Here is a 27,840-nt window from a genome sequence, read left to right as displayed (position 1 = left end):
GGGTATTGTCTAAGTAGCAATAAATAGTGGCAATATGGTTATATTCAATGATTCAAGAATAAAGGAGATAACATTACAATAATAATAGCAAACCCAGTAGTTTCTCACAAGTGGGGTCTGGGGAAGGTAAGATGTACGCAGCCTTACCCTTACCCCTGGAAGGGCAGAGAGGCTGTTTCGATAGATCCCCGGCTAGATAACGGCTGAAAAAGAACAAGTAATTGCAACAAGTAGGAATAACAGCAAGATGAAATAAGATCGAATCCAAGAATGCAGTCAAACTCTAGGTAGTAATAGCCATTTATGAATAAAAGATATCATACTAACACTAATGATAGCGAACCGAGTAAGACAAAGAGAAACACTCGACTATCTACGAACCTTCTACCCTAATTTCTGACCTCAACACTCTCCTGTTTAGGCCCATGTTCTCAGTCAGCTCCAGTTGCGCCATGTCCCATCTAATAACCTCTCCCCAAGACTTCTTAGGCCTACCTCTACCCCTCATGCTGCCCACCGAGGCTAACCGCTCGCACCTTCTAACTGGGGCTTCTATACTTGTCCTCTTAACATGTCCGAACCATCTCAACCTCGCCTCCCACATCTTATCCTCCATGGGGGTCACTCCCACCTTTTCCCGAATAACTTCATTCCCAATCTTATCCAACCAGGCATGCCCACATATCCACCTCAATATCCTCATCTCATCTACTTTTAGCTTATGGGTATGAGAGTTCTTGACCGGCCAATACTCTGTTCCATACAACAACGTCGGTTTAACTACAACCTTGTAGAACTTACCTTTAAGTCTCACCGGCACATTCTTATTCCATAAGACATCGGAAGCGAGCCTCCACTTCATCCATCCTGCTCCGATATGATGCGTGACATCTTCATCAATCTCCCCGTTACCTTGTATTATAGATCCAAGATACTTGAAACTAGCTCTCTTAGGGACGACTTGCATATTAAGCCTCATCTCCATATCTCCTTTCTGGGTACCGTTGCTGAATTTGCACTCCATGTATTCCATCTTGGTTCTGCTCAACTTAAAACCCTTAGACTCTAGGGTCTGCCTCCAAACCTCCAACTTCTCGTTAACACCACTCCACGTTTCGTCAATTAAAACTATATCTGTGTGTGTGTGTGTGTGTATATATATATATATATATATATATATATATATATATATATATATATATATATATATATATATATATATATTGTATACGGTCGAAACCTATTAGTCAGTTGTATTGACTGGTTAAGATGATAATGCTTCATTCAAAGGGTATCTGCATAATGTCAGGTCGATGTTTGAAGTATGGACGTCATGCTTTGAGCTCTAAGGCCGATCAATGATCAACTCGGTATCATTATCGAGCCCATAACCAAATCAAACTACGAGGCGACACGAAAGTTGTCAAAGATACATAGACCGACCAACGCCCACCCCGAATATCAAGACTCTGAATCAGGATCAAGCTCGAGTCAAGGCCGATAGCTCGATCCAATATCGAGTTCGAGTCAGTATCGAGCTCACCGATAAGGGCCGTTGCAACCGCACTAAAGGAGAGAATCCTGGCAGGAATTAGAAAAAAGACAATTCATCATGGTTTCTCTACTATATATTTTTTATTGTATATAAAGTAGGACCCATCTACTATAAAAGGGGGGATTGTTGTAAGCATGGGGACATTCACACATTGTAACAAGAGTCTACTCTTATATTGAAAGATCAACCTTTTGAGCCTGTTTTACTTTATCTCATTCATTCTTCTCGCTCATTATTTTATCTCTCATTCCCATAGTCTAGAATATACGCATTTCTGTTTCTCTGTACGATTTATGTCAAATTATATCACATATCCTTAGAATTACATATAAATTTAACTCTATCCGATTTTTCGGGTAAACAGTTTGGCGCCCACCGTGGAGCTAGCGATAACAGTGTTTGTTTGATACAAATCTGCAACACACACCAGTTTACGCTCGTGTTTTGAGGGTGTCTCTTGTGTTTTACTACTTCGCTTTTCAGTGCATGTCCTATTTACTAGCTATCGCTTTTGCTTTGTATCTTTCTTCTGCATTTCATGGTGTTCCTATTTTTTCTATGATTGTTATGGTGATACTAATATTGTCTCCTTTTGTCCTTTTGTCCTTTTGTTTTCTTGAGTCGAGGGTCTTTCAGAAACAGCCTTTCTACTCCTTTGGGGTAGGGGTAAGGTCTGCGTACACACTACCCTCCCTAGACCCCATTAGTGAGATTTAACTGGGTTGTTGTTGTTGTTGTTTTGAGGGTGTCTCTGACTTCGAATTAGCAATGGCAAACCCTCGATTAATGGGGTTACCTACCGACAACGAAGCTAACCTTCAAGACGAAACCAATAGCTTGATGCCCAGGGCCGGAAGGCCGCTTATCGATGTCATTGAAGCTCGAGTCGAAGTACCTGAAGCTCGAGCCGAAGTACCGCTAGATGTCAACTCGCATGTGGCCTTTGGGGCAAACCAACGTTCCTAACCTAAAAATAACATTCATGGCGGTACTCGATCTGCAGCTCGAGACTCCCATAACGTGGAGGAGAATAGAGTCAGCTTGCATATGATCTTTTAAATGTTACAAGCCCAGCAGGTAGCGATAGTTCAGTTGCATAGCCAAACCCAGCTACCAAGCAGACTGGAGCCCAGTCCACCTCGAGAAATTGCCCACCAAACGGAGCCAGCCATAGTAAGGTCAAACGAGCAAGAATCGGGGACTACTCCCGAAATTGCTAAAATACTTGAGGAGCTCACAAAGCGAATCGAAGCTAACGATAAGAAAGTAGAAACATATAATTCTAGGGTCGATCAAATCCCAGGGGCTCCGCCCATGATAAAAGGGTTGGATTTCAAGAAATTCGTGCAAAAGCCTTTTCCCTCGAGCGCAGTCCCAAAACCAATCCCAAAAAATTTTCGTATGCCCGAAATCCCCAAATATAATGGTACGACCGATCCCAACGAACACGTCACCTCTTACATGTGTTCCATCAAGGGTAACGATTTGGAAGACAATGAAATCGAATCTGTGTTGTTGAAAATATTTAGAGAGACCCTCTCGAAGGGGGCAATGATTTGGTATCATAACCTGCCACCAAATTCCATCGATTCATTTGTCATCTTAGCTGACTCATTTATAAAGGCACAAGCCGGCGCCATAAAGGTTGCAACAAGGAAATCACACCTTTTCAAAGTGAAACAAAGGGATAATGAAATGCTGAGGGAGTTCGTTTCCCGATTTCAAATGGAACGCATGGAATTGCCACCGGTCACAGACGATTGGGCCGTCCAAGCTTTTACTCAAGGGTTGAACGAGCGAAGTTCGATGGCATCATGTCGGTTGAAACAAAATTTGATCGAGTACCCGACAACAACTTGGGCAGATACGCACAATCGATATCAATCAAAGATCAGGGGCAAAGACGACCAATTAGGAACTCCTTCCGAATTTGCACATCCAAACAAATCGGCTATTAAAAACCAGATGGACATCGATAGAGAACCGAGGTCAAACAGAGAGCGATATCAACCATACGTCACATATCGAATGAATAACGATTCGACACACAATGCCGCCCGGAACAATCGAAAGAGTGATTGAAGACAGAATTCTCGGGGACTGATGAGCAAGAATGGCTTTGACAAACATGCCGATCCTAGAGAGGCACCTCGGTTATCGGAGTATAACTTCAGCGTCGATGCATCGATTATTGTATCGGCAATCAGAAGAATCAAAGATACTAGGTGGCCCACACCCATGCAAACTGATCCTTCCCAAAGAAACCCAAATTCTATGTGCAAATATCGTGATTCGCATGGCCACAAGACCGAGGACTGCAGACAGTTAAGGGATGAGGTAGCACATCTATTCAATGAGGGCCACCTTCGAGAATTCATCAGTGATCGAGCCAAGAATCACTTTAGAGAAAGGGACTCCAACAGAAAAAACAAACAAGAGGAACCTCAACATATCATTCACATGATCATCGGCAGGGTTGACACTCCGCAGAGACCCGCACTCAAACGCATTAAGGTATCGGCCACAGGGGAAAAATGAACCCGAGGTTATATGCCCGAAATCCCTTTATCGTTCGAAAACGAAGAAGCAGAAGGCATCTCTCAGCCCCACAACGATGCTCTGGTAATTTCTATCCTATTAAATAAAGTTTAGGTTAAGCGTGTTTTAGTGGATCCAGGTAGCTCTGCAAATATCATCCGATCAAGGGTCGTGGAGCAGCTCGAGTCTTAAACGTCTTCAATATGGCCAGCGAAACGACTAAAGGGGAAATTATTCTACCAGTGAACGTGGCTAGAACCATCCAAAACACAAAGTTTCACATAATCGAAGGCGACATGAGATATAATGCCGTACTCGGAAGGCCTTGGATCCACAACATGAGGGCGGTACCTTCGACTCTCCACCAAGTAATGAAATTCCCAACGTCGGATGGCGTGAAAACAGTATACGGGGAGCAGCATGCGGCGAAGGAAATGTTTGTAGTCGATGAGGTAACACCGATATCAACATTATCAGCCTCAGAAAGATCGAGCATTAAAATTATACAAGAGGCCAAATAGCAATCACAGCCGCCAGTCTCGACCAAATCAGTGAAGCGGGAAACAGAAGATGACGAGGAAGATTTCCTGACCCCCCGAACTTTTATCATCCCTGAGGATACTGACGACACCAAATCAGCGGTCGAAGAGCTGGAACAAGTTATATTGATCAAACATCTGCCAGAAAGAAAGGTATACCTGGGAACAGGATTGAGCCCCGAACTCAAGAAAAAACTTATTCAATTTCTTATTAATAACATATATTGCTTTGCTTGGTCCCATGTAGACATGACAGGAATCCCACCGTCGATAACAACGCATCAGCTGAGCCTGGACCCTAGGTTCAGACCGGTGAAGCAAAAAAGAAGAACTCAGTCCGAGTTAAAGCACACGTTCTAAAGGACGGGGTAAGCAAACTTCTCAAAATATGGTCGATTCTGGAAGTAAAATAACCTGAATAGTTAGCTAACGTAGTTGTAATCCCTAAAAAAGGAAACAAACTCATAATGTGTGTAGACTATAAAGATCTAAACAAAGCATGCCCCAAAGATTCTTTTCCACTGCCTAATATCGATCGGATGATCGATGCCACAGCCGGCCACGAGGTCCTTACTTTTCTCGATTCCTATTCCGGGCCACGAGGTCGTTTATCACCAAGTATGGAACATATTGTTATAATGTAATGCCCTTCGGGCTAAAAAACGTAGGAGCTACTTATCAACGCCTAGTGAATAAAATTTTTGAAAAATTAATAGGTAAGTCGATGGAAGTTTATATTGATGACATGCTAGTCAAGTCCCTGTGCGCAGAGGAACATTTAACTCATTTGCAGGAGACATTCGAGATTTTAAGGAAATACAACATGAAGCTCAACCCCGAGAAATGTGCTTTCGGGGTTGGCTCGGGCAAATTCCTTGGCTTCATAGTATCAAATCGGGGAATCGATAAAATCAAGGCCATCGAAGACATCACCATCGTGGATAGTGTGAAAGCCGTGCAGAAGCTAACCGGACGGATAGCTACCCTAGGCCGATTCATTTCGAGGTCATCGGATCGAAGCCACATATTCTTCTCTCTACTCAAAAAGAAGAACGACTTCGCTTGGACCCTGGAATGCCAACGAGCTTTAGAACAATTGAAGCAATACCTGTCGAGCCCGCCACTGCTTCACACCCCGAAGACAAATGAAAGACTTTACTTATACTTGGCCGTATCGGAAATCGCGGTAAGTGGCATCCTAGTTCGAGAAGAGAAAGGTACACAATTTCCTGTTTATTACGTAAGTCGGACCTTAGGAGAAGCAGAGACTAGATATCCCCAATTAGAGAAATTAGCACTCGCGCTGATAAGCGCTTCTAGGAAATTAAGACTATACTTTCAATGTCACCCCATATGCGTGTTGACAACTTACCCACTTTGTAATATTTTACACAAGCCCAAACTATCGGGCCGATTGGCTAAATGGTCTGTCGAGATCAGTGGGTACGATATCAAATATCAACTCCATACGACCATCAAGTCTCAAATCTTAGCAGACTTCGTGGACAATTTCACGCCAACCCTCGTACTCGAAGTTGAAAAAGAACTCTTGTTAAAATCAGGTACATCATTGGGGGTTTGGACCCTCTTCACAGACGGTGCTTCAAATGTGAAAGGGTACGGGCTTGGCATCGTGTTGAAACCCCCCACGGGTGGTATCATTAGGCAATCTATCAAAACTTCTGGGTTAACTAACAATGAGGCCGAGTACGAGGCCATGATTGCAGGTCTCGAGCTGGCAAAAAGCCTGGGAGCAGAAATGATTGAAGCTAAATGTGACTCTTTACTGGTAGTAAACCAAGTAAACAAAACCGTCGAGGTTCGAGAAGGCAGAATGCAGAGGTATTTGGACAAATTATAGGTAACTTTGCACCGTTTCAAGGAATGGACTTTGCATCATGTGCCTCGAGAACAAAACGGTAAGGCAGATGCACTCGCAAATTTGGAGTCATCGGTCGAGGAAGATGAGATCGATTCGGGGACTGTCGTTCAACTCTCGAGGTCCATAATCGAGGAGGGGCACACTGAGATAAACTCCACAAGCTTAACCTGGGATTGGAGAAATAAGTATATTGAATATTTGGGAAATGGAAAACTCTCGTCAAACCCTAAAGAGTCAAGGGCCCTACGAACCAAAGTTGCTCGATTCACGTTGGCTGAAGATGGAACATTGTACAGAAGGACGTTCGATGGACCATTGGCAATATGCTTGGGACCAGGAGACACCGATTATGTTTTACGAGAGGTCCATGAAGGCACTTGTGGGAACCTCTCCGGCGCTGAATCACTGATTCACAAAATCATCAGAGCAGGATATTACTGGGATAGCATGGAAAGGGACACTAAGGAATTTGTTCGAAGATGTGATAAATGTCAAAGATTTGCACCGATGATCCATCAACCCGGGGAACAACTTCATTCAGTCCTATCCCCATGACCATTCATGAAATGGGGGATGGATATCGTCGGTCCCCAACCATCGGCCCCAGGTAAAGCTAAATTTATTTTATTTATGACTAACTATTTCTCTAAATGGGTTGAAGCATAGGTGTTTGAGAAAGTAAGAGAAAAAGAGGTTATAGATTTCATCTGGGATCACATCGTGTGTCGATTCGGGATACCCGCGGAAATAACATGCGATAATGGTAAGAAATTTATCGGCAGTAAAGTAATAAAATTTCTCGAAGATCATAAGATAAAAAGGATATTATCGACACCGTATCACCCCAGTGGGAACGGACAAGACGAATGAACAAACAAGACTATCATCCAAAACTTGAAGAAAAGGTTGAACGAAGCCAAAGGGAAATGGAGAGAAATTCAGCCCGAAATCCTATGGGCATACAGAACAACATCGAAGTCCAGTACAGGAGCAACTCCGTTTTCCTTAGTGTATGGCTCTGAAGCCTTAATTCCAGTCGAAGTAGGAGAACCCAACACAAGGTTTCGACATACATCGGTGGAATCAAACCATGAGGCAATGAACACTAGCCTCGAATTATTAGATAAAAAATGAGAAGCAGCACTTGTTCAAATGGCTACACAAAAACAACGAATCGAAAGGTACTACAATAGAAGAACCAACCTCCGCCACTCCAGGGTCGGGAACTTAGTCCTAAGGAAGGTCATCATCAGTACTCGAGATCCTAATGAAGGGAAGCTCGGCCCAAATTGGGAAGTACCCTATCAGGTCCTCGATATAGTCGGAAAGGGATCTTATAAACTAGGAACGATGAATGGAAAACCATTATCGAACAACTGGAACATATCACTCCTCAAACGATATTATTTTTAAGGTATGATTCTCTCTTTCCTTTCACCCATATATACATATTCGAAGCTAACCCACTGCAGGAGTTCAGTCAAAGACGCCGAGACCTCAGGTTTTAAAGTACGTGTTGCACTTTTTTTCCCCTTAGATCGGCTTTTATCCCAAATGGGTTTTTTCCGGCGAGGTTTTTAACGAGGCAACAACCATGTGCTACCTGAGAGCAATTCAACAGTATCCAAGGCTTCTCCATAATCAATCTCAAATACTGGGAGGCCCTACCACTAAGAATAAACCAAGCTTGGTACAATAAAGTTTATGCATATCAAATTCATGTCAGACAGGGTCTCGATACAGAAAAGTGTAAGGGCCAAATGGTCAAAACGAACCATGCCCGCGTAGTTTTTCTCGAGCCCTGTCGCAAGATACAAACGCATGTATAATGACTTATAAAGGAAAACTTCTTCTTTTCAGATGTCTCATACTTTGAAAAGATCTTTCTACTTCATGATTCAAATAGGCTCAAGGGCCGACCACTATCGAAAGAATTTCAGGTAATGGACGATCATAAAGCCTACGGGCTACAATACTTCGAGTTCGAGTTCGAACAATGACTTACTCAGCTATCAAGCCCAAGGGCTATCCTACATCGAGTTCGAGCAAACCGCTCACTCGATCATAAAGCCTACAGGCTACAAATACTTCGAGTTCAAGTTCGAATAATCACTCACTCGGCTATCAAGCCTAAGGGCTATCCTACATCGAGTTCGAGCAAACCGCTCACTCGACCATAAAGCCTACGGGCTACAATACTTCGAGTTTGAACAATCACTCACCCGACTATCAAGCCTAAGGGCTATTCTACATCGAGTTCGAGCAAACCGCTCACTCGACCATAAATCCTACGGGCTACAACTATTTTGAGTTCGAGTTCGAATAACCACTCACTCGACTATCAAGCCTAAGGACTATCCTATATCGAGTTTGAGCAAACCTCTCACTCGGCCATAAAGTCTACGAGCTACAAATATTTCAAGTTTGAGTTCGAGTTCGAATAATCACTCACTCAACTATCAAGCCTAAGGGCCATCTTACTTCAAGCTCAAATAATAACCCGCTCAATTATTAAGCTTAAGGACCAATACAACGAGAGTTTGAGGCTTTGTTCTCACTTAAATCGGACTGAAAGGGTTCCATTACTCCAAAGTTCAAGATAACTCAGCTCAAAGAACTGCCGTAAAACTAGGTTGCAATAACAAAATCTTCACAAAAGCAAAAGCACGTTCGAACATAAAACTGAAAAGGCATTCAAAAGAAGCTCTATTATTAATACAAAAGGGTTATGTACAAGAGACCGGTCAAAAATTCGCAAAAGGGAAACTAAGTCCTAACTACGGACGATGTCAATATCTCCTTCGGGAGCTGCTTCCCCTTCAGGCTCCTCATCGGACCCACCCCATCTGCCTTGTTCATCATCATCTTCGTCATTGAATGAGACAAGCTGCTTGGCTTCATCTTCGAGCGCCTTAGCTAGGGCAATCTCCTCGGAAAGTTCAAAACCTCGAGTGTGCACTTCCTCGAGGGTTTCCATACGGTATTGGCACTTTGCTAAGTCAGTAACCCATTGCTCTCGATCAGAAGCCTCCCTTAGCTGCATTTGAGCAGCCTCAGTATCGGCCCGATACATAGCAATAGACTTGTCCGCCATGACTTTTGATGACTCGGTCTCCGCCTTGGCCTTAGCAAGCCAGTTTTCAAGCTCCTCGATCCTCCTGCCTGGGCCAAACTATTTTGCTTGACGCCTCAAAGTTGAACATCGTCCGATAATAGTTTGGACAAGATAGTGTCTTTTTCTGCAGCCAGGCGGTCCATGGTATCCTTCCACCGATCACACTCGGCCTTGATCTGATCAACTTCTCTCCGAAGCAAACCAATCTTTTCAACCTTTTGTTACAGCTGAGATAACGAAGTGTTAACTTTCACAGTAGGGTAGAATCCATACTCTAATAGAACGATGCTCACCTGTTTATCTAGCTTGGCCTCTTCTTACTGAGCCTTGGCCAAATCTGCTTGGAGGTCCTTTATAATCTCATCCTTTTGGCCGCAAAGAAGCTTCAGAGCATCTCTCTCCTCCAAGACCTTTTGAAGCTCGGCCTCACACTGGCTGATATCGGATCGAAACTTGCCAAGAGCCTACACAAAGGGGAAAAAATGCAAGTTAGGTTTAGAAAAGAACAAAGGAACCAAGCACAGTAAAATCATTACCCGAGATATGAAACGTTGGGCCTCTTCTAGAAGAATAGAAGCGTCACTAATATTGGAGGCATCATCGACTCTAGTAAATCAATCTCGAAAAGGATCCCCTACACTGGAGCCCCCGCCCATATCAGGGGTCTTCAATTCTCGAGCTTCCCTTAACGCCTCCTCAGAAAAGGTCAGAAGAGAAGGCAAATAACCCACTGTCATAGTCCCGAGCGAATCGCTCAGGACGCTCTGATCGATCCTCGGGGTATCAGAATCGGCCTCGTCCGGTGTAGCCGTCATCGGCTCAGAAGGCCTGGCGACCTCGATGGCTTTCACAAATCGGACCACCAGTGCCAAAGCACCTTATTCTTCTTCTTCTTCTTCCTCTTCTTCTCCTCCTCCTCCTCCTCCTCCTTCTGATTCTTCTTCTTCTTCTCCCCTCATTCTCCTTCTTCTTCTCCTTCTCCTTGTTCTCCTCCTTCTTCTCCTTCTTCTCCTCTTTCTTCTCCTCCTTCTTCTCCTTCTTCTCCTCTTTCTTCTCCTCCTTCTTCTCCTTCTTCTTCCCCTCTTTCTCCTCCTCCTCCGCCTCCTCCTCCTTCTCCTTCTCCTTCTCCTCCTCCTCCTCCTCCTCCTCCTCCTCCTCCTCCTCCTCCTTCTGCTTCTTCTGCTTCTTCTCCTCCCCCTTCTCCTTCTTCTCCTCTTCCTCCTCCTCCACCTCCTCCTCATCCTCCTTCTTCTTCCTATTCTTCTTCTTCTCTTTCTTCTCCTTCTTCTTCTCCTCCTCCTTCTACTCCTCCTCCTCCTTCTTCTCCTCCTTTTCCTCATCCTTCTCCGTCTCCTTTTTCTTCTCCTTCTTCTTCTCCTTCTTCTCCTCCTCCTCCTCCTTCTCCTTCTCATTATTCTTCTTCTTCTCCTTCTCATTCTTCTTCTCTCAGTCATTGGACCGAGTCCATTGAAAGAGCGATTACCTTTTTCCTCACCCTCCAAGTTTTCGGCTTAGGGTTCTCAGACTGAGAAGCAGCTTTCCATTTTTTCTCTTTCCTCGGTTTCGGAACCGGGGACTTGGTTCTTTCCTCACCACTCGAAGGCCTCAAAACGGCATCCTTGGCCACGCCTGCATGAAAGGAAGTCAGTAACGAATGAAACATAAAAATGTTTCAAAAAACATGAAAGGGGACCCTTACTGTGATTCTTGGCCTCCCATCTACCTTTTGCTAAGTCACGCCAGGCGCGTTTGGCATAAAAGGAAGTTAAGGCTAACTTCCGAACCCAATCCTCAAGGTCAGGTATCGCTTGAGGCATCCAAGGGACGACTGCACATCGGAGGGGGATATCAGACGGAATCGGAGAAAGATACGAAAAAAAAAATCACTTACGGTTGATATTCCACTCCTCGGAGAACGACATCTTCTCTTCCGGAATAAGGTCATAGGTCCTCACCTGAATAAAGTAGCCCATCCAACTCCGATCCTTGTCTTCATCGATGCTCGACATTAAAGCTTTCGTTGACCGGCGGTGGAGCCTGATTATTCCTCGAAAGATTTGAGGCCGATACAATCGCATGAGGTGATTTAGAGTAAAATCCAGTCCCCCAGCCTTGTTGGAGAAGAAGCGCAGTATGATTACTATGTGCCATAGAGATGGGTGAATTTGGCCGAGAGTGACCTGATATCTTTTGTAAAAATTAATAATCACTGGGTCGACGGGACCCAACGTGAAGGGGTAAGTATAAACCCTTAAAAACCCCTCCATGCGAGTGACGATGCTCTCTTCGGGAGAAGGAATTTGCAGCACAACCTCGGGACCCCAGTTGCAGTCCTTCCTCACGACCTCAAGATGGCTCTCTGTTATCGAGCACATGTACATCGACACATGCTCACATTGGCCCGAAACCGATAAAGGGTTTTCAACCTTAAAATCGGCCTTTAGAATACACGGGCCAGGAATGTACTCGTGGGGAAGCGGCTCCGCCGGCGCCTTGTCGCCGGCCGGCCGGGAAGAGAAAGCTTTCTCCTTCGACGGTACTATTTTTGAAGTTTTTGCCATTGGTATAAGTAAAAGGCGGGCGAAGGAAGATAAAAGGAAGATGGTTTCAAACTCTGATGAAGATGGCTCTACAGGCGGCGAAATAGAGACAAGAAGAGTAAAAAACTTTAGGGGTTTGATTAGAGTAATAGAATTTGATTTAGAAACGGGCTATTTATGGGCTGAACAGAGGCGGTTCAATCTCAGGTAATGACAGACATCGCCTGACATACATTAAATGCCTCGGTAAGCTGAATCGACGGGACAGCTACCACGTGCGTCATGGTCGGACTCAGTACAGACGTCAATATACATCTAATCATACCGTTGGAAAATCATATCGTTTCTCATCATATCCTTCCCGAGAAATGAGGGGACTATCTGTATACGGCCGAAACCTAATAATCAGTCGTACGGTCTGGTCGAGATGATAATGCTTCGATCAAAGGGTACCTGCGTAATGTCAGGTCGAGGTCTGAAGTAAGGACGTTATGCTTCAAGCTCTAAGGCCGATCAATGATCAGCTCGGTATCATTATCGAGCCCATAACCAAATCAAACTACGAGGCGACGAGAAAGTTGTTAAAGATGTATAGACCGACCAATGCCCACCTCGAATATCAAGACTCCGAATCAGGATCAAGCTCAAATCAAGGCCGATAGCTCGATCCAATATCGAGTTCGAGTCAGTATCGAGCTCACCAACAAGGGTCGTTGCAACCGCACTAAGGGAGAGAATCCTGAAAGGAATTAGGAAAAAGACAATTCATCATGGGTTCTTCACTATATATTTTTTATTGTATATAAAGTAGGATCTCTCTACTATAAAGAGGGGGGATTGTTGTAAGCATGGGGACATTCACACATTGTAACAAGAGTCTACTTCTAATATTAAAAGATCAACCTCTTGAGCCAGTTTTACTTTATCTCATTCATTCTTCTCGCTCACTATTTTATCTCTCATTCTCATAGTCTAGAATATACGCATTTCTGTTTCTCTATACGATTTGTGTCAAATTATATCACACATCCTTAGAACTACTTATAAATGTAACTCTATCCGATTTTTCGGGTATATATATATATATATATATATGAAAGCAAAGCTTAATAGCCATATATAGTTGTTAATAAATGGCTTTTGACAGGTGAAAGGATCTTTCGAAGGTACCAACATATTTGACAAAAGTTGCAACCAAGGAGCAGACCCAGGGGCGGCCCAACATCATCCGAGGCCTAAAGCAAAGCCTTAATAAGATGCCTTAATATATATATATTATTTAATGAACATCTGAAATGGGAGAACGCAGAAAACATACTTCCTCCGTCCCAACTTAAGTGACTCCTTTTTTTAGTAAGTCTCTTTCTATATTTGGTAACAATTCAACTTTAGATTTTTCTTTTTACCATTAATGAGATGATTTTTAGCCCACAAATTTCTACGATTTATTTAAGATTACAAGTTTCAAAAACCTTCCTTTATTTCATAAACTCCATATTCAGTCAAACACTTTCATATAAATTGGGACGGAGAGAGTATAATTTATGTAAGAAAAATAAATAATAAGTTAGATTATTAGATATAGTTACGTGACCAACTAATGAATAGAGAAATATAATTAAGTAAAAAAGTAAAATAAGATTGACAGAAAACTATTTTAGTTATATTAATTAGAGGAAGAAATCGAGTTATTAAAAATTAATATGACAATAAAGAAATAAATTTATCAATAATAAAAGATAATTATATAAATAATATACTACTATATATAGAGAATACTAGTAATTTTGGGGCCCTTAAATTTTTGGGGCCTAAAGCAAGTGTTTCACTTGCTTTAAGATTGGGCCGCCCCTGCGTAAGAATTGCAGAGAAGCAACTCTCACTTTTCATATGCATTAATATTCGTGCTTTCTAAATTAAATTTCGGTTTTGTTTAAGTGCATTATATTCTTTGATTGAGTGAAATAAGCAATTAGAATAATTCAACTGGTATTACACAGCAATGTGGCCTTATGCACTATTAAACACAAAACATTGTGAAAGTACAGATCTAGAGACTGCGCACTAGGGGTGTTCAAAATCAAATCGAAACCGAAAATCGAATCGAAATCAAAGCTTAATGCTTATTGGTATCGGTTTAATGGTTTAACGGACGGGGAACGGATTGAAATTTTTTTATTAACGGCTTATCGGTTTGGGGGCGGATTATTCAATTTTCTTAACGGATAATCCGTTAACCCGTTAAGAATATATATATATATATATAATTTGTTTTTATCCATATACCCGTTAAGAATATATATATATATATATATTAAAGATCAAAAACCCTTCCACTTCTTCCAGTACTCTATCTCTAAGTTCTAACGCCTAATTCCTAAATAATCAGAATCCTTACGTACTATGCATCAGAAGATCCCAGGCTTGGCTTAGCTTAGCTTATTCTCCCACCCTACAACAAGATTGTTTAAGTTGATGTCTATGGTTCACCTCTGCTTTTGTTTTTTAAAACTAATGCATGTTGTCTATGTTTAATAGAATAACAACAGTGTTGTGCCACATCTTTTTTCACTCTACAATACATGACACTACATCATTCTTATGTAGGCGTTAAAAGACATGTATGTCTAGACTCAATGTATAATTTCCTATTCTGAATTTGTATGTTAGGCGGTCAGCAAATAATTAATACACGCAATATAGATTGAATTAGGCTGATAAATCGCCCAATAACCGTCCGATAAGAGCTAAACCGATACCAATCCGCCCGATATCTTATCGGGTGGCTAGCGGATTAATACATTTAAAAATCGATAACCGTTGAGCCAAACCGTTAAGAGTAATTAACTACCCAATCCGCCCGATAAGCAGCCCTACTGCGCACCGCTCTCCGAAAACCTCTGAAGCTCTATTTTCCTCGTAGTTTGTCCCTTCCCCCCTTTAGTATTTGCCTTTTCTTTCATGACCATCCCCGATTTTTTTGTTCTTTTCGACAAAAGATTCATCTTTTAATATTAATTAATTAATAATAAAATTAATCATATTAATCTTAATTTACTCATTAAAAATATAACAAATTACTTCTAAGCTCTTTGAAAAGAAGAAATTAATTCTTTCTTGATATATAAAAAAATTAAATATTATGGACCACAAAATAAAGTCAAAAAATCACTTAAAGTGAACTCGGGGAGTAACAAATGAAAATTCATTTACCTCTGGTAAGATTTCATTGAAAAGATGAGTGTTAAATGCGAAACAGTTAAATATTATTACACTCAAACCTCTCCGTAACAGTTTTATTTGTTCCGAATTTTTTGATTGTTATAACGAAATTCTTTTATAGAGAACATATATTATAACAAAGATAAAAATTGGTTCCATAAAAATACTTGACTTTTATATTGAATGACGGTTATATATCGATGTTATTATCAATGATGGAGGTAGGAATTCGGTTAATTGGGTTAAAAAAGAAAAAAGTTAAAACATTAAAAGAGATTATAGCTAGTAGGAATTGAACCAATGATCTCAGAAAGATTTTGAACCTCCTTAACAACTAAGCTATACTTTTAAACTATGTCACAGAAATTTAAAATATAATATATAAAAATAAAAAATAGATTTTATTTATATTCAATGTAATTTTTCGACAAAGGGGTTCGGATGAACCCTTCCACCCCTAAATCTGCCCTTGATTGTTATAGAGAACTCTCGCTGAATCACTCTTTTCGAAATATAACTTGAAACCAAGATCATTAATTAGACTAGCTATATCTTACTCGATTAGTAAAGGGACACATGCAAAATAGAAAAATGCACACAAGAGCAAGTTGCTAGTATAAAAGGGTCAAGATTCTACAATATTTGTCCTTTTTAAAAAAGAAAAAAAAAGTAAAGAACGCCCAACCTTCACTGCACGAAAGAATGCAAAAAAATTACTATTATTATTATAAATGGTCGTTAGCCGAGATCTATGCTAAATATTGTAGTTAACAAATTATGATAATTGAGTGATATTTTTGTTAAAAATAGTTTATTGACCTTTGTAATACTTAGATAAAATTAATTGACTTTTACCTATGCTACAAAACATAATTTATTTATTTTAGTGTAATAAGGTGAAAGTGTTGAGTGGCCATTTATGAAATTAATCCTCAAATGAACATTCAAAGACTCAACAAACTAGAGGATAGTAAAACTATAAATCGCAACCACATAACGACAGTGAGTGGGTAGTTGCCGTAGTTAATTCATCCGAAATATACTTAATACAGTAATTAAATAAGTTGTATCACTCAGAGTTTTTGACCAATATTGTCCCTTATCTTTGAGGGTGGGTTTATTTTGGTCCTTCAAATATAACCCTGAGCATATTTAGTCCCTTAAGTATGTTAAAGTGGAGCACAGTTAGTCTCACTGACACAATATGTTCAAAAACTAACGGTGTTACCCAGCTTTGATTCACGAAGTAAATATTTTGCTGTGAGGCAAAATGTTTCCTCTCCTTTTACTCGATAACGCAAATTATCACTTTAATTCCTCATTTTTAGATAATCTCTTCTAAAATTTTGACCTTGAAAATATCCCCTTATGTGCCAGTTTTCAATGAGAAAATGACATTGTATAGCCACTGTAAAAATAATAGGCGAATATATATATATATATATATATATATATATATATATATATATATATATATATATATATATATATATATATATATATATGTGTGTGTGTGTGTGTGTGTGTGTGTGTGTGTGTGTGTGTGTGTGTGTGTGTGTGTGTGTGTGTATACAAAAAATATATAAATTTTCCATCTCAAAAAATAAATATACAAATTTTATATATTTTTTCGGCTATTATTTTTACAGCGTCTATACAGTGTCATTTTCTCATTGAAAACTGACACAAAAAGGGATATTTTCAAGGTCAAAATTTTAAAAGACATTATCTAAAAATGAGAAATTAAAGTGATAATTTGCGCTATCCAATAAAAAGAAAGTAAACGTTTTGCTTCAGAGTAGAAGATTTGCTTGATGAATCAGAGTTGGGTAACACTGTTAGTTTTTGAACACATTGTGTGAGTGAGACTAAAGGTGCTCCACTTTAGCATACTTAAGGAACTAAATATGCTCAGGACTATATTTAAGGGACCAAAATAGACCTACCCTCAAAGATAAGGGACAATATTGGCCAAAAACTCTCTCCTTTTTATAATGAGAAAATTACGCGATACATCAAATATTTACACTGTATTTACTATTCATAGCTATACTTTCAGCAAATTTACCATTCGTTACTATATTTGAATTTTATAGAAAATCCATAAAATAAGAGATATTGTTTTGAACTGAAACAACAAAGCAACAAGCTCTCGCAACTTAGTTGGTTAGAGTGCCCACTTATTTAGCAAAGGTATTGAGTTTGGTTCTCAACAAAAGCATTTTTTTTTTTTACTGTATTTATGTATTTTGCCTTAGTTGTATTCGTTGCGCGAACAAATACAGTCGATACATGTTGTATCATTTGTATATACCCCATGTATAAAGTCGATACAAATTGTATCATTTGTATATACTTGTATTTCGCTTTGGTTACAGTTGATACATGTTGTATTCGTTGTACGAATGAATACAAGCCCGAACGAATACAATTGAAGTTGACACATGTTGTATTCGTTGTGTGTTTGAATAGAAGTGATATTAAGGCTTTGGGCAGTGAGGCCATTGCCTTAGGCCCCCAAATTTTGAAGGCCCCCAAATTTATTTTAAATTCTTATTATTATTGTTACTATTATATATTATATAATTTATATAAATAATTAGAATAAAAAAAGTATTACAGTATATTTTTTGTTACTTGATTGAGGTTATTTTATACAATAAATTTATAAATTATGATAATTTTCTTCCCTCATTAATTAGTATAATTGACATGAGTAGGTTGCTCTAGTGGTGAGCACCCTCCACTTCCAACCAAGAGGTTGTGAGTTCGAGTTACCCTAAGAGCAAGGTGAGGAGTTCTTGAAGGGAGAGAGTCGAGAGTCTATCGGAAACAGCCTCTCTACTCCAAGGTAGGGGTAAGGTCTGCGTACAAACTACCCTCACAAGATCCCACTAGTGGGATTATACTGAGATTATGGACCTCCGAATATGACTTCGCCTTAGGCCCCGAGATCTGTTAAGCCGCCCGTGAATATAAGTTAGTAACAACTCAACCGTCACTATGAATGATAATTAAGCAAACTATAGTTACATATTACTAAACAATAGTGCTTTATGAAAATTCCATTTTTATAATTAGTCCACCATGTAACAATTTTTTTTAAAAAAAAGATAGAAAAACTAGGTGTCTATGGGCTATAAATAGTGGCCATCACGAAGCTACTCATCACACAGAAATACACATAACATTGATTTATAAGTATTTTATACTATCACATATTCAGATTCATAGGTTTAGGAAATGGCTGTCGAAAGGAATAACAACAGTTCTCACGAATTTCCTATGGCTAGTGGAGCAAGCCCTTTCAGCTACAAGAAAAATTCTGTCTATCAGGTTTAATTTTCTTTCTTCCTGCCCTTTAGGAATAAAAGCATGCAAAAATCAAGAATACATGCAAATGAAGAATATTCAAACAAGTTAAATTTTAGTTCATCCGTTCCAATTTCTGTGGAACCGTTCGACTTAGACACCAGGTTTAAGATAAAAATAAAAACTTTTAAATTTGTGATGTAAAACTAAGTCTTAGATATTTTTGTGGTTATAAATCATCTCATTAAGGGTAAAAGAAGAATGTTAAAGCTAAATTACTTCTAAATATATAATGAGGGTATTCTTTTTAGGACGGATTAAAAAAAAAGTGCTATATAAATTAAGACAGCGGATCACTTGATACTGTATAAAAATAATTTTATATTACCAATGTACAAAAAAAGACAGTTTGGTACACTAAACTCCCGCTATGCGCGGGATCCGAGAAAAAACTGTACCACAATGGTCTATTGTACGTATCCTTACCCTACATTTCTGCGAGAGGCTAGGGTGTTATCAATGTCTCAATGTACGTAAGTTAAACTTTGATATTAACAATTGTTTTGATGTTTCTGCAGAAACGAGTTGTTCGTGCTACCAAGCAGCTAATGAATGCAGTTGTAATGGAGAAACTCCAAGTTGAAAGCCTTAATATACAACGGGAAATCTTTCAGATCACTGATATGGGTTGTTCAACCGGACCTAATACATTTATTTCAGTACAAAACATCGTCGAATCTGTGGAACTGAAGTTCCAAAACACCACAAAAACAAATGACACTAAAATACCTAAAATTCAAGTTTTCTTTAGTGATCATTCCTTCAATGATTTCAATACCCTTTTCGCATCTCTCCCTATGAATAAATCATATTATGCTGCTGCTGCTGTGGGTTCTTTCTACGATCGTGTTTTTCCCGATGAATCTCTTCATATTGTTAACTGCTCTTATGGTCTTCATTTTCTTTCTAAAGTTCCGAGTGAGGTTGAAGACAAAACTTCACCTGCTTGGAACAAAGGAATGGTTTACTATTCCCATGCTAAGGAAGAGGTGATTAGGGAATATGAAACACAACATGAGAAAGATATATATGGACTCGTTTTTGAACGCTAGGGTACAAGAGGTAGTCCCTGGAGGGTTAGTGTTTATCACTGTTCCAGCCCGGCCCAATGGAACCCCTCATTCTAAGGTGATCTACAATATGTTAGCTGACACTTTGGGTTCATGCTTTGTGGATTTGGCCAAGCAGGTACATCCATAGTCTCGTACTTGAACTGCATAGCTTTATATATAGTATAGTAATGTTTAAAGAAAGAAAAGTCTTAAGATTGTGTATGGACTATTTACAATCTTTACAACAACATTAACAAACCCCAGCGTAATCCCACAAGTAGGGTTTGTGGATGGGAGTGTACATGCAGACTTTACCCCTACCTTAAGAAGGTAGAGAGACTATTTTCGATAGACCCTCGGATCAAGGGGACTATTTAAGGTCTACAAATCCTATATTAGCCTCTGATTTGATGATCATTTAGCAAACCTAATTGACATGTTATAGACATGTTAAAGGTCTAACCATATGTGACACGACGCACAACAAACTTAATTAAGAAATCATTAATTTTTTAGGTTATTAGTTTCACTTAGGAAATTTTAATTTGCAGGGTGAGTTTGAGGAAGACGAGGTGGATGCATTCAATATACCAGTGTACATCACGTCTCCCTCTGAAATAGAAGAAGCAATTAGAAGAAATGGATGTTTTGACATAGAAATACTGGAGATTCTGCCAAAGGAAACATCACCAATCAATGGTCTGACTGCTAAAGATGCGTCCGTGCATATAAGGGCTATAACTGAGGGACTGATTGAAGAAAAGTTTGGTCCAAAACTTTTGGACAAACTCTTTCATCTCTACACACAAAAACTTGAGGATACATATCTTGACTTGCTTTCTGGTGAAGCAATAAGTTTATTCGTAGCTCTTAAACGCAAAACGAACCTCTAATCGGTTCTACAGAATAATGGTACAATTTGAAGCTCGATGGTGGAGATAAAGCTATGGTTTGCGAAATAAGCAATGTGTGCAACATGTTTGTTTGTTCTAAAACTATGTCGTTTTCTCGTCTTCTACTTTTGTGTATTGTTGTCTTTAATTATGGTATGTGACGTATCCTTTGGGTTGTGAAATTGTTATTTGAATTCTAAATACGGTGTGTGAGATGTTACCTTTAAATGTTGTCTACATACACGTAGATAAACTATATTTTTCAAATCCAAACATATATTGTAGTTGAATAGTCAAATTTACATGTTCCGATTCAACCATCTCTAGAATACGAAGTCTGCCATAAATAACTGAACACCCCACATTAACCGAAAAAAATTACTATTCGTAGTAGCAAACAAAATTAAACACAAAACAAAGTGAAGTACACGGACCGAGCGCCGCCCTCCTGCGCACACTAAGGGAAACTCCTGAAGCTCTATTTTCCTCGCATTTTCTTTATTTTCCTTTTCTTTTGTCATAGCAAGCTAATAGTATGTTTGGTCAAATTTGTTTTTGGTCAAAAATATATTTTTTTCCAAAAGTATTAAAGTTACTAAGTTTTTAGAAGAAAAAAAAAAATACTTCTAAGTAGAAGCAGCAATTTTTGAGAAGCAAACACTTTTGAGAAAAATTCACTTAGAAATGTTTTTTTAAAAGTTTGGGCAAACAGTAATTGCTTCTCAAAAGTGTTTTTCAAATTAATTAGTCAAACATAGACGGATTCTCACTAAAAGTACTTTTTAAAAAAGCACATTTCAAAATAAGCTGGTTTTAGAGCCTATTTGGCCAAGTTTGTCGGAGGCCACTTTTGAAAATTTTAAGAGGTTTGGCCAAAAGTACTTTTTCTACTTCTGGAGAGAAGCAAAAAATTCTATCTTCAAGAAGCAGAAGCAGAAGCATAAAATTAATTTATTCAAGATAAAACTATCCTCACCATAAATATATATTTTTCAAATTATCCTTTACATTTTCTTTACTTATATATATATATATATATATATATATATATATATATATATATATATATATATATATATATATATATATATATATATATATATATATATTACTTTTCTACCATCAGATACATGAATCATGTAAACTTTTCAAATTCGTTTTTTGTCTTTTCATTTGTTTTTGCTTCTTTCGCTTGGATAGTTCTTTTTTTCTTTTTTTTTTTTTTTCTAATTTCTACCATTACTTTAAAAATTAAAGATATTAAATACGTGAATCATTTTGTAACTTTTTAAATTCTTTTTTGACTTTTCTTGTTTTTGATGTTTTCTTTGACTAATATTGTTTTTTTATTTCTCTAAACTAATAGATCTCCTACAATTCTCCCAGTCTTCGATGTACAATTGAAAGAACATTTGGAGTCCGGAAAAATAGGTTTTCTATTTTACACTCAATGCCATCTTTCAAGTTTGACACTCAGATTCATCTTGTTACAATATGGCTATACACAATTTCATCCGACGACATTCTTCTACTGATAAGGAATTCAACTATTATGCTAACGAAGACATTACTGTAGAGATTGAGGAAGGAGATGGGCCTTCTGGTATTCCTTTAGAAATGCAACTATTATGGAGGCGTTTCGTGATTGAATTAGAGATGAAATTGTTGAGAAATATTATCATGTGTGAGTGACTTTGTTTATTATTTCATGGTTGATTATCAATATAGAGTAATTTATGGAATAAACTTTAAGTCACACTGAATGACGTATTTTGATTATTCAAATCATCGTGTAAATAACAAGTAATTATACTAGATAATATTATTGCTTTGGTATAACTATATATGTTACAACGATTTAAATATTTAGTATGTATGTTTACTTTATGTTTATATTTTAATTAAATTAAATAAAAAAATAATAACAGTCTCTTATAATAAATATTTAAATTTATTTATTTTTAAATAATTATAAAACTTTGGTACTATCCTTTTTGGTAATTTGACACTCAAAGGCACTTTTTATAAAGATTAGCCAAACACAATTTGTTTATCAAATATTACAAAAAGTACTTAAATGAATTGTCCAAACACAAATTATTTTTTTCAAAAAAAGTAGTTTTAGAAAAAAGTACTTTTTAAAATACGTAATTTTTGACAGCTTGGCCAAACGGACTTTTAGAAGCTTGGCTAAACAAACTATAAAATTCTTATGGAAAGTCTTTCCATTATAAACTTTTTGTTATGGAAAAATGGTTTGTTGCGGAGATTTATGCTAAACAAAAATTATGTTACAAACGCAACAGATCAGAAGCTTGCAATCATAGAAAATGTGTCATTTGTCTGCTCCTAGTAAATCTTCTATGATATTTAGGTAAAATTGAGTAATTATTTAAAAAATAATAATTTATTAACTTTCGTGATACTTAAAGTTGGCTGACTTTTACAACAAACACAACAACTATTGCACCTCATTCCCTGAAAAGTTGGGCCGGTTATATAAATCCGCAGTTCTCTATTTGAGCAAACTTGTCATGGTCATATCAAATAAAATAAGATTAAAAATAAGTTAAATATATACACTAATAATAATAATAATACAAATAAATAATAATAATAATAATAACAATAATAATAATAATAATAATAATAATAATAACAACAACAACAACAACAACAACAACAATAATAATAAAAGTTAAACTTAACTATATTTTCGGATATCACGTATATAGATCTTTTACTTTAATTGTGTCCTATCTTTAGCTAAGTCTGCATTGATTCAAGAATGTATAGTTCTTTCTCGGCACAACTTCCTTTGATGTGATTTAAGGTCAATTTGGTCCCCTTTTAACACCTTCACTCGATGTAGTTTCGCATTGTTAGGAATTTATCCCGATTTTCTTACTTTATTTAGATTAATTCTTTTACTTGAAGGAAGGGTAAAATATTAACCATAATGTTTTTACTTTTCCTATACGAAAAATATAGATCTCTTCCATATTTAACATATTCCTTTCTTGGAGGAAAAGGTTGTGACCTCTATAAATTGAGGATCTCTCCTTCGTACAAGAATACAATATCATCTCCAATGTAGTCATTAAGAGAGTTTTGGTTAGGGGAGAAGTGTTTTTCTTTATAAGTTTTTTCTCTTTTATATTAGTAGATTGATGTAGGTCACTTGACCAAACTATATTAATTCAAAATTGTCTTTTTGATATATATTTTTGTCATCTGATTTATCGTCACCGTGATTTGCTTTGTTAGCTTCTGTATGACGCCTTGTTATTTTCGATCCCAACACACATCTACATATATATTTGTAGGCCGACGAAGAACATGACCACACTACTTTAAGCTACTTCTCTCGTTTTATCCTCAATGCGTGCTACTTGCACCTTCTGAAAAATGTGATCATTTTTAATCAGAGGCGGATCCAGACTTTGAAGTTTATGGGTTCCTATAACGATCTCAAGTTAGCAACTAGGTAATCATGTTACACCGTTAGCTTCTGGCATTTCTTTAGCCCTCTTAACCGATGATGCTCATTTCATCCTTACATATGAAGCCTCTCAATCAACTTGAATTTATCGACTCCTTTTTTGTGCTAGTTTCAGCATGACATATTTTACTAATCTTCATGGCATAAAGGAAATGTATGAAACAGAAATTGCTTCTACAACTAATAAATTAAGATGATTCTAATTATGGCGTAAATGACTACAGATATCTGGAAAAAGGAATATATAGAGGAGAAAAAAAATCAAGAAATTTAAAAAGTAGCGTTAGGGTGAAGCTCTCAAGCTTTGAGTTGGATCTCTCTCTTAATTACTCGACAAGTTGTGCATTAATGGCACACTGGTTTTCTTCTTTCTTCCATAGCTTTGCTTAGTTGGCTATATATGATGAACTTATCGTCGAGTTCATTATTTCCATCTTATATTGAACTGCTCTTGATTAGAAATTTGCGATAATGCATGTGGAAAAGTTTTTCAACAAAGTATACAAATTGATGTAGTTCGGCGGGAAAATTAAGCCCAACTGTTATGATTATAAATTGAATATTGATGGGTATGCAGCAAAAGGAAACCCAAGCAGCGCTCGTGGAAGTATTCTTAATTAAATACTATATCATAATATGGACAAATGATCCCGGCATTTGCTTCCTTCTTTCATCTGTGTTGTAATGAAGCTGAAGCTAGTTACAGATTCAAAATTTAAAAGTGGGTTTCAAGCAATATATATTTAAAGGGGCGAATTTACCATTACACGAAACGGTATCACGAGACATCCCTTTGTCGACTAGTTTTACAAGATATGTATATATAGATAATAAGCAAAACAAAAGTATTGTGCAGCAACAAAAAAATTTACACTACTTGTAACTAGTGGAAAGTGTATACGAGGAGGAGAATAGGGCGAATAGGGAGCATTATAAGTTGGCTAAAAAAGAGGCAAAGCTTGCAGTTACGGCAACCAAGACTGCAGCTTTTAGTCGTTTGTATGAGAAACTCGAGGGCCGGAGTGGGGATAAGAGGTTGTTCAGGTTAGCCAAGGCGCTAGAAATAAAGGCGTGTGACTTGGACCAAGTGAAGTGCATCAAGGACGAATAAGGTAGAGTTTTGTTAGATGAGGGGCTTATCCGTTGGAGATGGCAGACCTATTTTCATAGTCTCTTGAACGAGGAGGGGACCAGAAGCATTGTTCTGGGTGATTTGAAACTCTCCGGGAGTCGTTGTGACTTTCGGTATTATAGGCAGATTAGAGTTGATGAAGTTAAGGGGACTATGTGTAAGATGAGTAGGGGCAAAGCGACTGGGCCGGATGAGTGCGGGCAAGGCAGGCTTGGAGTGGCTCACTAGGTTATTTAATGTCATTTTTAGAACGAAAAAGATGCCCGAAGAGTGGGGGTGGAGCAAAGGGTGATACCCAAAATTGCAATAACTATCGGGGTATCAAGCTGCTTAGCCATACTATGAAAGTCTAGGAGAGAGTGGTAGAGCTAAGGGTGAGGAAGAGGGTGTCTATTTTCTAGAACCAGTTTGGGTTTATGCCGTGGCGTTCGACTACAGAAGCCATCCACCATGTTAGGAGATTGATGGAGTAGTTTAGGGAGAGAAAGAAGGACTTGCATATGATGTTCATCGACTTAGAAAAGGCGTACGATAAAGTTCCAAGAGAGGTTTTGTAAAGATGTTTGGAGGCTAGAGATGTACTTGTTGCCTATGTTAGGTTGATTAAGGACATGTATGATGGAGTAAAGACCCAAATGAGGAAGGTGGGTGAGGACTCGGACCATTTTCCGGTTATATTGGGATTGCATCAGGGGTCAGCACTCAGCCCTTTTTTGTTTGCTCTAGTGATGGTTGTACTCACACGCCACATCCAATGGGAGGTGTCGTGATGCATGCTATTTGCAGAAGATATTGTATTAATTGACGAGATGCGAGACGGTGTGAACACGCAATTAGAGGTATGGAGGCAGACTTTGGAATCTAAAGGTTTTAAGTTGAGAAGGACCAAGACAGAATATTTGGAGTGTAAGTTCAGTGGCGAGACTCAAGGGGGGGAAGGGGAGGTGAGGGTGGACTCGCAGGTCATCCCTGTAAGTATTCAGGGGGATGAAAAAATTGATAAAAATATCACACATCGTATTAGGGTGGGATGAATGAAATGGAGACTCGCTTTCGGTATTTTGTGTGCCAAGAAGATGCCACCAAAACTTAAGGGTAAGTTCTACAGAGTGGTGGTCAGACCAACGATATTGTATGGGGCTGAGTGTTGGCCAGTCAAGATCGCTCATGTCCAGAATATGAAGGTAGCAGAGATGAGGATGTTGAGATGGATGTGCGGGCACACCAGGTTAGATAGGATCAGAAATGAGGTTATTCGTGACAAGGTGGGTGTGGCCCCTATTGAGGACAAGATGCGGGAAGTGCGGCTTAGGTGGTTTGGTCATGTGAGAAGGAGTAGCACAAAAGCCCCGGTGAGGAGGTGTGAGAGATTGACATTTGAGGGCCTACGGAGAGGTAGATGTAGGACAAAGAAGAGGTAGGGAGAGGTGATTAGGCAAGACATGGCGCAGTTTCAGCTGACCGAGGACATGACCTTTGATAGGAAAGTATGAAGGTCAAGGATTAGGGTAGTAGAGTAGGTAGTCTAGAGTGTTAATAACAGTAGTATTGACACGCAGTCTTGCTTTCTGTGGGCAGTAGATTTTTATGACTAACCGTTATTTTCTTTCATTGTTGATTACCTTAATATTTTATTTTTTTAATTCTGCTTTTATATGGCTTTTTGGTACTATCCCTTCTTGTCTATATTTTTATTAATGTGGTGCTTATGCTTTCCTGAGTCGAGGGTCTATTGGAAAAAGCCTCTCTATCCTCACAATGTAGGAGTCTGCGTATACACTACCCTCCCCAGATCCAACGGTGTGGAATAAGACCGAGTATATTATTGTTGTTGTTGTAACAAAGGGGTTCATTGGCTTGAACCGCCGAACTCCTACCAAATAAGGAGTAACAAGACCAATTGAATTAAAAACTCACCAAGGGAAGTTGTAATAATATACTACTTGAATTGAGTTCTTTTCATATAATGTCAATATAGTGATTTACTTGTTTATTCACTTTTTAAAATGTTAAACCGCTTGTAAAAAAAATTATATACACTTATTTTTTAAAGTTTGAGCCAAAAGTCTAATCTCGGAAAAAGGAGACATCAAGGAACTCAAAAATTAGGGGAGTAATTACAAGGGAGTGAGTTAGGGCACTGTTGCCCCTACTGTTCCGGTTTTTTTTTTTTTGGGGGGGGGGTTTTCCAACCGGTGTTCGATATTCATATTAGGATCCGACTAAATCCGGATTCGCGATAGAAAGTCTCACATTGGGGATAAAGCGCTCCCTAACAAAGACGACTCTACACCCAGGAAGTCCCACATTGGTCTCAATATGGTCATTGAACTATCTCTCAATTTCACTAAAGTCATTTAACTATTTTTTGTCACTTAAAAGTAACTAAACTTTATCATTGTCACTTAAAAGTTATTTTGCCTCAAACCTCTATCATAAATATGATATGGCATTAAATTTTATGATAAAAATTCAAAAATAAATGCCAAATAAGCTAA

The 27,840-nt window shown here is 38.4% G+C and overlaps 3 protein-coding genes across 4 annotated transcripts; 2 read left to right on the top strand and 1 right to left on the bottom strand.

Moving 5' to 3' along the window:
• Window positions 1-373: 373 nt before the first annotated feature.
• Window positions 374-862, bottom strand: LOC142169844 (uncharacterized). Its single transcript, XM_075231768.1, has one exon. The coding sequence runs from the start codon at window positions 860-862 to the stop codon at window positions 374-376; it is 489 nt and encodes a 162-aa protein (XP_075087869.1).
• A 17,718-nt stretch (window positions 863-18,580) lies between these two features.
• LOC107799627 (loganic acid O-methyltransferase-like) lies at window positions 18,581-20,909 on the top strand. 2 transcript variants are annotated; one of them, XR_012699557.1, is made up of 3 exons: window positions 18,581-18,727; window positions 19,282-19,951; window positions 20,367-20,909. XR_012699557.1 is itself a non-coding variant. In XM_075231866.1 (2 exons), exons 1-2 carry the CDS (start codon window positions 18,635-18,637, stop codon window positions 19,813-19,815), a joined length of 627 nt encoding a protein of 208 aa, XP_075087967.1. In that variant the 5' UTR covers window positions 18,581-18,634; the 3' UTR covers window positions 19,816-20,909. The 2 variants fall into 2 exon arrangements, 1 of the variants encoding a protein (XP_075087967.1); XM_075231866.1 differs by having other exon boundaries at window positions 19,282-20,909.
• On the top strand, window positions 19,904-20,708 carry LOC142161688 (putative methyltransferase TCM_000168). The gene is made up of 2 exons (XM_075231767.1): window positions 19,904-19,951; window positions 20,367-20,708. The coding sequence occupies exons 1-2, from the start codon at window positions 19,904-19,906 to the stop codon at window positions 20,706-20,708; spliced, it is 390 nt and encodes a 129-aa protein (XP_075087868.1).
• Window positions 20,910-27,840: the final 6,931 nt, after the last annotated feature.

This window comes from Nicotiana tabacum, chromosome 15 (genome assembly GCF_000715075.1).
Source record: "Nicotiana tabacum cultivar K326 chromosome 15, ASM71507v2, whole genome shotgun sequence".
NCBI classification, from domain to species: Eukaryota; Viridiplantae; Streptophyta; class Magnoliopsida; order Solanales; family Solanaceae; genus Nicotiana; species Nicotiana tabacum.
Note: the sequence above shows the minus strand (reverse complement) of the source record. Positions and strands in the feature narration are given on the sequence as shown.